Source organism: Triticum aestivum, chromosome 6D, assembly GCF_018294505.1.
Source record: "Triticum aestivum cultivar Chinese Spring chromosome 6D, IWGSC CS RefSeq v2.1, whole genome shotgun sequence".
Classification (NCBI taxonomy): Eukaryota; Viridiplantae; Streptophyta; class Magnoliopsida; order Poales; family Poaceae; genus Triticum; species Triticum aestivum.
In genome coordinates this window covers 29,604,404-29,617,136 of record NC_057811.1, presented here as the reverse complement: position 1 = coordinate 29,617,136, position 12,733 = coordinate 29,604,404, and the positions used below count along the sequence as shown (strand labels likewise).

Below are 12,733 nucleotides of genomic sequence, written 5' to 3'. Positions count from 1 at the left end.
AAAAATGTTAAGCAGTGCTAAAAAAATGTTTGCGCAACTTTTAAAATATGTTGATAGTATTAAAAAAAGGTTCATGCCAACTACTTTTTTTCTCACATTTCAAAAATGTAAGTAGATTTTTTAAATGCGTATAAAATGTAAATACAATGTTTGCACAATGAGAAAAAAAATGTTTCACACGATTAAAAGGTTATACGTGACATTTAAAAAAACTGTTCGCATATTTCCAAAATATGTATGGTGGCATTTTTCGAAACATTTTATACAATATTTTTTTGCATAGCATAAAAATGTATTGCAACATTACAAATATGTACATGACATTTTAAGGAAATATCTCGCATTTCTGAAAAAAGTGTGACATTTGTAGAATATTGAATGTATGCAAATGTTTGCGTTGTCTAACATAAATGTTTTGTGCCATTAAAGAAAATGTTCAACTTGCATGTAAAAAAGTTTAACGTATGTATATTTTTTATTCAAAGTATGTATTGAAAAAACGTTCAATATGTATAATAAAATATTCCACATGTTTATGAAAAATGCACAATGTGGTTTGAAAAATTAGACATGTGTTGAAAAAAGAACACACGAAGAAAACCGGTGAATAAACGCCAAATAAAAATGAAGATACCCGGAGAAACTGATGAAGAAAAGCAGAAAAGAAATAATAACCCCAAAAAACTGAAGAAACACGATGAAGAAATGTAAATACCAGGCAAAAACGAATAAAACCGAGAAAACGAACCAAAAGAAAACGGAGAATCGAAGGCGAGACTGGGCTGCTTGCCGTAGGCGAGCCAGAGTTTCATCTCGCGCAACAGCCGAGATATTAAAAATAATCCATCGGCTGCCTGCTGCTTCTGCTGAGACGACTCGAAGCAAGAAAAATATCAATCCCCACATCCTCTCACGGCAGCGCGGCCTCCCGCTCCCACAAGCGGCGGCCGGCGGGACGGACGTGGGATTCGCGGCGGAGCCGAGCACGCAATTGCAGTGCGCTGCGGCCGTACGCGCTCGCAAGGTCGAGCTGACAAGGTCGGCTCGGCGGAGCCAGCTGGAGGGGCTAAGGGAGGCCGATCCCCCCGGGCTGCACTCAAGGTGTTCGTCGGATTGCCGCGCCGGCTCAAGCGGCCGACCGCGCGGTGCGTCCTCCGTGCCACGTGCCTGTAGCACGGGCGGTCGCAGCGCCCAGCGAGGGGCGGGCGGAAGAGGCTAGGAGAGAGTTCTTTGCCGGCCATGTCATCTCTGGCGAGCTGGCCGCCTCTCTCCGCGCTGCCAGACGGCGTTTCCCTGGCACCAGCATTGGTGAAGACCGTCGGCGCCAAGTTCCTTCACAGCAGAAGCTTTGGTCTTCGGTCTACTGCTCGGGTCTCTTGCGCTGGGTCATCCAAAGGAAGTGTCGCCAAGGAATCGGCGTATGGTAAGCAGCAGGCGTACGGAGAGGACGCCGCTGCGGATAAGGAAGAGGGTGGTTCGGAATGGGGCAAAGATGAGATCGAGGCCATCTCGGCGCTGTTTGCCCGGCCGATGCGCCGGAAGCCAGTGAAGCCGCCGAACCCGGCGACACAGCGGCCTCTCCCGCTGCCGCTGCCCCACAAGACGAGGCCACCCATCACTCCAGCACCGACGCAGCACGTCCGGCTGGCTTCGCGCTCCATGTTCAGCGACAAGGTGCGCAAGAACCCCGAGGTCCTCGTCGGGATTGCCAAGGAGATTGCCGCGCTCCCCCCGGAGTCCGATGTGTGCAAAGTGCTGGACCGTTGGGTCCCCTTCCTCCGGAAAGGCTCCCTGTCCATGACCATCCGGGAGCTCGGGCACATGGGGCTTCCTGAGAGAGCGCTTCAGACACTGTGTTGGGCACAGGGGCAGAAGGCAGTGCCTCTGTTCCCTGATGACCGGATCCTCGCTTCGACCATCGAGGTTTTGGCGCGCTTCGACGAGCTGAAGATGGAGTCTGCGCTTGAGGAGTGCGTCCCCTCGGCGAGCCGCGCTGTCCTCGAAGCCATGGCGAGGGGGTTCATCAGGGCAGGCAAAGTAGGCCTGGCACGCAAGCTCCTTGAACTTGCCAGGATGAACAAGAGGACACTGCACCCGAGCATCTACGCAAAGCTGATTCTGGAGGTTGCCCGGACACCTGAAGGCTATGGGCTCGCTGCTGCACTGCTCGATGAGCTCGGTGAGAGGCCAGACTTTGACCTGCAACAGCAGGACTGCACAGCTGTCATGAAGGTCTGCATAAAGCTCAGGCGGTACGCAGCCGTGGAGAGCCTGTTCAGCTGGTTCAGAGGGTCTGGCGGGAACCCAACTGTTGTGATGTACACTACAGTGATCCACAGCCGCTCCCGTGATGGGAGGCACCGAGAGGCGTTGGCCCTGGTTTGGGAAATGGAACAGGCAAACTGTCTTCTTGACCTGCCGGCGTACCGGGTCATCGTGAAGCTGTGTGTGGCATTGCGTGATCCAGAAAGGGCTTTTCGGTACCTGTCGAGGTTGAAGGAGGCTGGATTCGTTCCGACCAGTGACATATACTGTAATCTGATTGAAGGCTATGCCGCAGCGGGGAGGATGGCCAGGTGCCGGCAGCTGATCAGGGAGGCTGAGTCAATCGGCGTGTTGCTGGACAAGAGGCTAATTTCAAGCTTGTCTGAGATGGGTGATAGACATCCTTAAACCACTGGAAAGTAAAAATTTGCACTTGTGTAATTATCTAGAGGAGGTAAGACGAGTGGGTTTATTTTATGTGTTCTTTTCTTAGCGGTTCCATGCTAGACGGATGTATTTGTGATGCTTCATACTGAAATCGGTTTGCCTGAATCTCTTTAACCTGTAAGATTGTGGGTAGTTTAAATTGCTAGCAGTTCCAAATATTTCCTCCTTTCTCTGGACAGTTTGTTAACAAATCCATGTACATTATGTTTGTACATATCAGGACTAATCTGAACAGATAACTTGGCGTATTCTGAGTTTAGTGAGGTCCATATTAAACGGCTTCTTGGAAATTGACAAGGAGTCAATGTTTGGTCATATTTTATCCTTCTTAAGAGGACCTGAATTGTTCTCTGCATACAAGGGCACACTTATGTAATAGGCTTAATTTGCATTACTGGCTAATCATATTTTTTACAATTTTTTTAACAGTGCAGAATCTATGTGAAGCTTGTTAGTGTTCATCGTGAAATTTTATGCGTGGGTCCATGCAGAGCAAAGGATATGCTCCTCCCTGTATATATTTTCTGTTGCAATGACTCAGTTTTGTTCTAGATTTGATGGTAATGGTGCTAGCTAGCTGTTAAGATATTTGTTACATCGTTGTTACTACTAACAAGTTTGATTGTGATCCAGTTGATGATAACCACGATGCTTCATCAGCTACTCAATCGTCGACGCCTCCACCTTGGTACTATTTTTGAACCGTCTAAGTTTTCTCAGAATTTTCAGATAATGTCACCTTTTTTCTGAGGAAAGGTCTATGATATTCGTAAATGGGGTTTACAAAACAGATGTAATTAATATTTTGTTGCTCTTTTTAAATCTGATGGTAATCTTTTTGCCATCTGAACAGAAAGTTTATAGAAGAATATTTGACTGGGAAACTGTAGGGTAGTCTGTCATTTAGCAGTGGTAGTGCACTACAGGACCATAAGGGGCTTAATCATGAGCAAGGAGCTGAAAGTAGACTTTTTTTAAGAGCAGCGATATGATTTCCCCAAGAGCAGCTCCCATTATCGTCTTCTGCTGTGTTGGTCTGAATGTTCTGAAGAATATGTCTGAAGATAAGGAAATCATCTAAGGAGCGGCAGTTGGAACGGATCCCGGGGTTCATTAAGTTCTAGCGCCTTCTTTACAGGTAGGGAGTCGTTGATAGCAGCAGAGTGAAGTCTTGGGAGGAGCTGCTTAAGGTAAGAGGTCGACCCATTCTAGTTGTCTAGTCCAGCCATGGATGGGCAGAGTTGCCCTTCCTCTGATGGAAGACGTGGCAAAGTTAATGAAATTGTTAAGTCAGGTTCAGGACTTTGTATGATAGCTAAAAAACAAAGGGAATCCTTTATATATATAATTCTTTGGAAAATACATGTTAGCTACACCAGCATATCTCTGTAAAAGATTATTGTACCGAAGAAAACTAGGCGCTAGCATGTTTGGGTCTCTGAAATTTTTCAGAGATTTGTTCAGGAATTGTTTGTTGTCTGAACAAAACACGTATCTGAAGATTCAATATTGTGGTGTTCCTCTGTTCTAACGCCATGTTTGCATATTTATTTGATTTAGGTGTATTCAACATGGTATTCGGGCTGTATCGATCCAGAAAAATGCGGTAAAGCTGGCGCATCTAATGTGACGGCAGTCCGCAGACCAGCCATTTTCCTGTGCCAGACTGACCCTCCACCGGTGCAGACGTCTTAACGGCCACTGCGCACGGCCCGTCATATATATATATTTCCGGTGCATCTGAGCTCGAGCACCGAATATACATAGTCATTATGAAGTGAATTAGCTTAGCTTGCTTCAGTAGAGCACGCTCAAGCTTCAGAGAAAGAGTGTTTGTATTTTTTTTCCCACCAAGTAAGCTATTACAGAGGGTAACATATAACATATGCATTACTTGTTCTGACCAGGGTTAAAAAATAACTTTCTAAAAAAAAGACAAACATTTGTCAACAGGCAGACCTGATTGGTTTCGTATTATTATATTGTCTAAAATAGCAACATGGGACCTCACTATCATTCATGGAGGGATATTTCGCCATAGGTCTCTTTCCAGTTTCATAGTGTCAAAAATGCTCTTATATTATGGGACGGAGCAAGTAGTTGACTTGTTTTTCTTTCTTTCAAGGTTATTGATTGTTTATAAGCTGCGACAGAGCTGCCGGGCTCGTGTAGCCATTTTGGTGTGCCTTGTCCAACTGGACCAACTCACAGTGCGTTGTCCAACTCACATGTGCGATTATATATTAACCTACTGTAAAACACACTCCCTTTGTAAACTTTTATAAGACGTTTTGGATTCAACAGTAGAGATAATAACAGATAATAAATGACCTAGTGCGCGGTATTAACGATTCAACACTAGGAATATTTTATTTTGCTTTAAAAGGTCATCGAGAAAAATCTTCTCTCCGTATTTTAATGCTAGTAACCACAGTGTGTATCCACCCTGAATCATCGTTGCTCTTTCTTCTGCATTTGCCTCACCTAGCCATGCTAATGCTAGTAACTGGGTGGCAAATGTGGTGAGCACCCTTAACAAAACAAACTAGCAAGTGCACTTTGGGAGCTAGCCTGCACCGGCGGGATCGCCACTGGAGTTCCCTTTTTCGAGTGCATAATTTTCCACAAAGCTGAGTATGGGCACGACCAAAGTCTGTGATAATATGTCACTTCCCGCCCACACGCAACACAGAAAAAACCAGGTTTGATCCTTCTTTTGTGTAGTTCATCACCCACTGCAAGCCCATTCGTAATCAATCTCCGGGGAGCTGCTATCTCGCGCGCGCGCTGCAACGCGCGATTTCCGCCAGGCCACGCTTTCCCTTTTTAGCAATTCTGGCTATATCCTTTGAGGTAAATCTGGCCCCACCCATTGAAATAGGGGGGGGGGGGGGAGATTTAGTTTTTACGGGAGAAAGAGTAGGGAGGGTCGAACGGTGTACGCGCACATGTGGGCTGAATCATAAACGTGGGTGGGCCCATCTTTCGTTAGTATTCGACAGCGCGACGGAAGAGATCGCTCGTTGGAGCGCTCGCTCGCGAAGGAGCGTTTCCGCAATCTACGTGCATGGATGGCGTTGTTCGGTACATTAGAATCCCACAAAGTCAGGCAGCCCTTGGGATTTATGGCCTCTGAGGAGGGTTCCGGCCGTCAGACCCTCACTCGATTGATAAGCATCCACAGTTTGGCCCCATAATAGTTTCGAATATGGCAAATTTTAACATGCTCCTTCTTACCCCTCTTTATACATGTGAGTTAAGAAGGTAAGAGTCAATCATACCACAAATTAATAAGATCAACTGCTCAGATCTTATCTCATGTGAAAAGAGGGGGTAAGAGGGAGCATGTTAAAACTGCTCTTCGAATATATGTTTTGCAAATCACATCTTTTTATAATTTATTTAGGCAAAAATATGAGTTTCAAGAAGAAGAAGATTGTTGTATCTGAACCGTTATGGATTCAGTAACAAGTCGGGAGAATTCGGTAGACGCAAAGTCGGCACGTCGATGACCCTGACTGTTGTTGGACCCGTGGCGATCGCGGAGAAGGTGGGGAACATGCGGGAGGGGAGGTTGAACGAGGAGGGGAGGTGGGATTTATTTGGAAAGATTCGGTGGGGAGAGGCCACAACGTACATGGGAGGGGAGGTCGAACGAAACAAACAAAACAAGAAAAAAAACATTTCGGTGAAAATGGAGACATGCGGGTGGGACGGAAGAAAAATTCTCTCGGAAAAGTTGTGATCATAGATAATAAATGACATAGTGCTTAGGATTAGCGAATTATTATTGAGAAATATCTAATTTTATTTTGGAAGGAGAAAAAATAATCAGTGCGTACCGGTCTACAAACTCCTCTTTTAGGAGTAGAGATTTAATAATAGAGATAATAACAAATAATAATTGTCATAGTGCATGGTATTAGCGACTTGTTATTAAGAAATATTTCATTTTGATTTGAAAGGTTATTGAGAAAAATCTTCTCTGTCTTTTAAGAAGGTGATCTCATATGTATATGTATATAGTGTGATTTTTTAATAATTCATTACCTAGCATTTAGGTTATTGAATTGAACCGGCGCCATCTGCCAAAGCAAGTATAAAAAACGAAAGAGGGACCGGGCACATCGATTTGGGTTTCAGTGTGAGGGAGAGAAAAAAACAGTATGGTGAGACGAAAATAAACCGTTAATCTCCGAAAATGCCGTTTGGAGGCCGAGCTCCATGCAGCTCGGTATCCTGGTCGTCAGTAATCGAATCAAGCTGCTGCAGAGACGCATTTATGTCATGTATTCGAGCTCACAGCTGTAACGCCCACACTGTATTCTGTATTTCCCTACAGTAGCATCCCATGTCGCTGACAGGCTGTTCAGATGTGCGATCCATTCACCCATCATGTCCATCCAGTGCTAGCATCACTCACTCACATAGATGAACATGGGCACGCTGACAGGCTGTCAAGGACGAATCACCATCTGTGCTGAATTTCTTCAGTTCGACCACAACACACGAGCATATATAACGGAATTCGTCACGGGAATTAAAAATGTTTTTTTACCATACCCACACAAGAATGCATAGTATCAGACAAGCACAAACACTATTTTTTGATGTCTTCCACAAATAAGGTACGATTTTTAATAACAAAGTGCCAGATAACCAGATCCATACCATCAAGAAACAACACTAAAATCTAGTTTTTTCAGACCTTAGGTGGGTTGCTGCATGTGTGTTCTGTTAGGTTGATCTCTCTCCCGTTCGAACCCAACGGGTCGAACGGGCCCCTGACTCGCGCCCTGATCGGGGGCGCCCAACCAAACCATGGTTGATGGCCCCCTGTGACCCGCGCTATATCAACAGAGTTGGGGGCCGGGGCACGACTTACGAGGTTAATCGCTGCCACAATCCCCATCTACAATCCCTACCGATCTAGGGTTAGCGCGGTGCTCACGGGAAGCTCCACCACCTCGCCCACTCTCCGCCATCGCCGTGCGCCCCAGCACCACGATGGCCTCCAGCTCGAGTTCATCAACTGCTGGAGAAGGTAGGTTCACCGGATCTAATCCAACCCTACACGATCCCATGGATCCATCATGTTCTTCATGTGCCCTGTTAACCCACATCTTGAGCAGCGAGGAGATTTCCTAGGTGCCTTTGGCAGATCTCCCCTAGCTGGGCATGTTGTGCTCTTGTGTCCCTGAATTCCACATATAGAACATAATCTACTTCTCTTTGATGGTTGTTTATATGGAGCCTTGTCACGACTGGTTGTTGGACGCCCAGCCAGTTCGGCCAAGGTGCTACTTGTTACCAACGGCAGAGCCGGCTAAATCTGCTGCGAGCTCTCTATCAGATAAACCAAGCCCATCCGTCACGGCGGCAACTGGCCCGACCAACACTTTGACATCTCGCATTTTCTCCATAGCAAGTGCATACGCTTCCACATTACTGTCGCCTAACTTAACGATATCGAGTGCCAACAGGTACAAAGTGTTGTGTCGACGAAAAGAATACTTCAGCGGCCCATGATCCTTCTGGTAGCGCGCGCAAATACTCCGGCGGTAGTATATCTCTTGCATCTCTAGTCCATCACTTCAGTACATGTTTCGTAGGGAGCTCATGTAGTTTTAGGTGTATCATGACCTGAAGAACATCATACAGAGAAATGTCAGTTTCCAGTGTTTTTCCAAACCATGTCACTCTACAGTAACTGATTGTGAATAACGAGGAACTAGGACACCCACCTTAAGTGCATGGCTGCAAAGCATTCCATAGTGCTCAAATGTTCCACACTCCTAAACTCATCAGTTGTCTCGCTCATGGAGATCACAAACTCATTCTTGCACCATTTTTCCTTTGACTGAAACTTGATGTTCCTAGCAATGTACTCCAAGTGTGGCCTGACTTCCATGAGATCATACGCCCACATTCATACAGTGCTTCACCAAATTTCTCAAACATTGTCCTGGTATAAACCTGTGAGGCATGCACCTCAATTAGGATATTTTGCTTCAGGACAATCCCTCCTTGCAAATGACGACCGCATAAAAGGGAAATTAGCTCTTCTCAACAGGAACAATGCAACAGCACACAAAAACCATGAAGACTTAACCAAACTTACTAGTTTTGTCCTTTTTTCCTGGTAACTTTCTTCCAAGGCATCCGTGAAGGGCTCGGCTCCCTCTCATATGGCGCCTTCCCAACTCTGACTCTGCGAATAATGGCACACAAACTAATCAGGTGACTGAATTCACTGAAGGACACAAAAAACAGAGTGGTGACCATGGGCTCATAGCCCACATCTTTTTGGTGTTTACATAGCAAAAATCAGGAACATTTGTGGGAATATAATTACTGAAGATATATGTGTTGCCATGTAAGTAGCAGGTGCAACAGGAAAATTTCATTTTAACAAACAAAAAAACAGCAGATAGCAGCAACCATTTTTGGTGTGCAAACCCACCTTTTTCTGTGAACCGAGTCGTTAGCCATGTGTCAAAATCGTCATAACATGTTATTTTAATTTCTAATCTGTACGTGAGCGTTCCTGGTGTGCTGCTACGCTTACCTCTTCAGGTTATTTCAATGCTCATACTTTCTGAGTAATTTTCAGTATGTGCACCGCCCAAATAAAGCAAAACGAACTGATGAACAGCACTACAACAAAGACTACCAGCAAGCTGATAAAGCATATATTTCAGGTCAAAATTATCAACAAGAACGAAAACAGCTACAAGGTGAGGGATAACAAAATAACCTCCTGGTCCAACAAGATTGATCTGTATTGGACACTACCACGCCCTCTTCGTATGCATCCCGGTCCGCGGCATCACACGCTATATTTGCAGCTCCCGTGTCAGATGAATCGCCCATCCCTTTGCCAGTCTCTCCTCCCCCTTCGTAATCCATGTGGCCTCCAGCTCATCCCAATGGCAAAGAAGAAATCAACTCCTCGCCCGCATCAGCAGTTCCACTCGTGCCGCCCTCAATCAGTTGCGCGCCGGCAACTAGCTCTCTTAAGACAACCCCTCCGTCCAAACGCGGTACGAGCCTGCACAGGCAATCGAGAGCCAGCCAGATCTGATTTTTTAGAAGAACAAGATAGGGGAAACTTCAATCCATCGAACTCCAGCTTAACAAATCACTCCCAAATAGCCAGAACTTAGACGAGAAATAGGGTTTTTTCAGAAGGTTACCCTGCTCCAGATTCCCCGAAGAAGAACTCCATGCCGTCCATGGCGAGAAGCGGCGCTCACCCCTAGCCGGTGTGTAGGTCGACTGCCCAAACAGGCCACACACCGCTTAAAGGTCATCTCTGTCGCTGCACGGGCCAGGAAGATACATTTATTTCCCCCACCAGCCACCTGCGCCAGCCCGCCAAGTGGGCCAAATTCAAAGCTGCACAGGCAAAACATCTTGTGCGCGCACACAAAAAGTTAATGGTATTTCATAACTAATGAATTGAGCAGCAGCTCGTAGACCGCCTGAAAAAGAATATTTATTATTTGAGCTATATCCTGCCAGCAGCAGCAAAACCGTAGGCCCACGTACAAACCCTGAACAGGAGTAGGTGGCACAGCCGTATTTCCAGCTAATACAGCTCGTATATAGCAAAAAGAGCAGAGGCCACCCATCGCGAGGCCAGAGCGACCGGCGCGGATAGCGGCCTGCATGGAGCTCGTCCACCAAAACGCCCCTCTCGTTAATCTCAGCCTATCAAATCCCGTTTTAGGAGTAGAGAGATGGTGATCGGTGGCTTGCAAACATACATTTATTTTGCTTTTCCTTTATTTTTCGTCACGAGAAATAGAAGATTTCCACAAAGCTGTGACCTTGGCTAGTGCAAGAGTTGAAGAACCATCCATGGCTAGCGCATGTGTGGCTCTGTCTCTGAGCTCACCAACACGCCTCCTCATCATTGCTGCTTCCTCCCCATTCATCACACGTCGGATCACGCTCACAATCTCTTCCTTGCACACAAAGCCGTTGCCGTTGCCAGGTCCGGCGGCGTTCAAGCGGGCCGCCACCCCTGCGTGGGCCTCCAACATGGCGGCGTTCATCTTCTGCTCGGCGTAGAGCGGCCATGCGACCATCGGCACTCCATTAAGGATGCCCTCCAGGCTCGAGTTCCATCCGCAGTGCGTGACGAAGCACCCGACGGCGGCGTGCCCGAGGATCGCTGTCTGCGGGGCCCACGACAGGAGGACGAGCCCCACCCCCGCCGTCCTCTCGACGAAGCCCCTCGGCAGGAAGCCCAGCGGGTCGTCGTCGTCGTCTCCTCCTCGCCCGGTTCCGAAGAAGGCGCCGTCCGCCGTGTCCTCGTGTGGCCTCTTTGCGGCCCAGATGAACGGACGCCCGGTCGCCTCCAGCGCGAGCGCTAGCTCGGTCGTCTGCCGCCGCGTGAGCGTGCCACCGCTCCCGAACGAGAGGAAGACGACGGAACCACGTGCCTGCTGGTCCAGCCATGTTATGAGGCGTGCGTGCTCCGGCTCCCGGTTCACGCCGACCGGCCTTGTCCAGACCAACGGCCCGATCGCGTGCACCGGCATGTCCTTCACGCAGTCCGTGCCGCCTTGGCCCACGGCAGGCTCTAGTTCACGGAACGTGTTCACGAGAATCCCGTCGACTCTCGCGGCGTCCTTGGCCAAGGACAAGAAACCGGCGTACGTCTCGCTGCTCCGGTCGGCGAGCATGGCCCCGGGAAGCTCGCGCGCGTGGATCGGCACGCAGCCCGGCAGCCGGATGGGCTCCGTCGCGTCCCGGTACTCCCCGACGAGCCCGGCGTCGAGCTCCGGGAGGTGCAGGAACAGGGAGAGGAGCATCCACGGCGAGGTGAAGAACATGTAGCACGGGACGCCCAGCTCCGTGGCGACGTCCCGCGCCGGCACGCTGGCCATGTCCACCACGAGCGCGGCGAGCGGCGCGGTCGAGGTCAGCGACCCGGCAATGTCCCGGACATGTGGGACGGCCGAGAGGGCGGCGTGCACGACGCGTTCGCGCACGGGGGTTGAGGGCGGCAGGGCGTCCGCCGGTGGCGCGGGCAGCGCGACGAGGTCGACGCCGTCGGGCACGGACGCGGCCAGGGCGGCGTACTGCTCCGAGGGGGCATCCGTGGCCGCCGCGAAGAGGAGCGTGGCGGCGAGGCCGTGGTCGGCGACGAGCCGGCGCGCCAGCTCGGCGAAAGGGATGAGGTGCCCCATGCACGGGCTGCACAGGAGCAGCACGTGCCGCCGGGCGCTCGCCGGCGACGGCTCCTGGTCACCTGGCTCGCCTCCCATGCCGCCGTACGTGTGCGACGCCGTGCCGAACAGCCGGTGTTTTGGTGGGGGTTGGGAGCAGAGTGGTGTGTTTTGGTTGTTCCCGTGCTTGGGATGCTGCCTCATGAGTTTCTGTAGTTGGCTCACTTGGTTGTACGATGGGACAAATTAGAGCAGCTGTCCCTTGTGTGGCGTCATGGTTGGCATCACTTTAAGCCAACGGTAGGTAGTAAAGAGCTACAAGTCAAATTTGGCATCTCGAGGAGTTAACCGTTACTGTAGTTTGATTTATTCAGACAGCATCTTCGTAACGACTACTCCCTCCATTTCTAAATAGGCAAATTTGACAATTTTGACCTCGGGACGAAATCAAATCACAGAATGACTGCCCGTGAAACTATTCACGTGGCTGACCTTTTTGTGTGGCGCCCGACACGCAGGCGCCCCACCTACGGTGCAGCGCCTAGCTCTGGAGCGTTGCACCTCTGTTCACCGTGGCAGCCCCTGGGCCTGCACCCAGCAGTGCAGCGCCTCCGAGCTAGGCGCCACACATGTAATGTGCAGCGCCTAGCCCTCGGGCGCTGCACTGTCTGTTACTAGTTGGCTGGCCCCCCATCCCCCACCCCCACCCCACACACCCCTACCCCATAGCATCCGACCCGAGCTTTGCCCCCTCTCCCCCTCTCTCCCCCCTCTCAAATCCTCTCCCAAATCTTGCAAATTTGAAGAATTTATCCGTGGATTTCGAAGTCAAACCCTCCCTC

The 12,733-nt window shown here is 49.1% G+C and overlaps 2 protein-coding genes across 4 annotated transcripts; one reads left to right on the top strand and one right to left on the bottom strand.

Moving 5' to 3' along the window:
* The first annotated feature begins 856 nt into the window (after nucleotides 1-856).
* On the top strand, nucleotides 857-2,971 carry LOC123143262 (pentatricopeptide repeat-containing protein At2g01860). Its single transcript, XM_044562117.1, has one exon. It carries the CDS (start codon nucleotides 1,240-1,242, stop codon nucleotides 2,671-2,673), a length of 1,434 nt encoding a protein of 477 aa, XP_044418052.1. The 5' UTR covers nucleotides 857-1,239; the 3' UTR covers nucleotides 2,674-2,971.
* Nucleotides 2,972-7,002: 4,031 nt separating this feature from the next.
* On the bottom strand, nucleotides 7,003-12,126 carry LOC123143261 (hydroquinone glucosyltransferase). 3 transcript variants are annotated; one of them, XM_044562115.1, is made up of 5 exons: nucleotides 9,909-12,126; nucleotides 9,470-9,792; nucleotides 8,834-8,923; nucleotides 8,457-8,738; nucleotides 7,003-8,355 (listed from the first exon to the last, which is right to left on the bottom strand). In XM_044562115.1, the coding sequence occupies exon 1, from the start codon at nucleotides 12,093-12,095 to the stop codon at nucleotides 10,500-10,502; it is 1,596 nt and encodes a 531-aa protein (XP_044418050.1). In that variant the 5' UTR covers nucleotides 12,096-12,126; the 3' UTR covers nucleotides 7,003-8,355; nucleotides 8,457-8,738; nucleotides 8,834-8,923; nucleotides 9,470-9,792; nucleotides 9,909-10,499. The 3 variants fall into 3 exon arrangements, with proteins under 3 accessions (XP_044418050.1, XP_044418049.1, XP_044418051.1); XM_044562114.1 differs by having other exon boundaries at nucleotides 9,470-9,763; XM_044562116.1 differs by having other exon boundaries at nucleotides 8,457-8,688; nucleotides 9,470-9,763.
* Between the last annotated feature and the right edge of the window lie 607 nt (nucleotides 12,127-12,733).

Bases quoted from the DNA above. Each gene is read 5' to 3' on its own strand.
- LOC123143262 (XM_044562117.1), top strand. From the start codon at position 1,240: ATGTCATCTCTGGCGAGCTGGCCGCCTCTCTCCGCGCTGCCAGACGGC.
- LOC123143261 (XM_044562115.1), bottom strand. From the start codon at position 12,095: ATGAGGCAGCATCCCAAGCACGGGAACAACCAAAACACACCACTCTGC.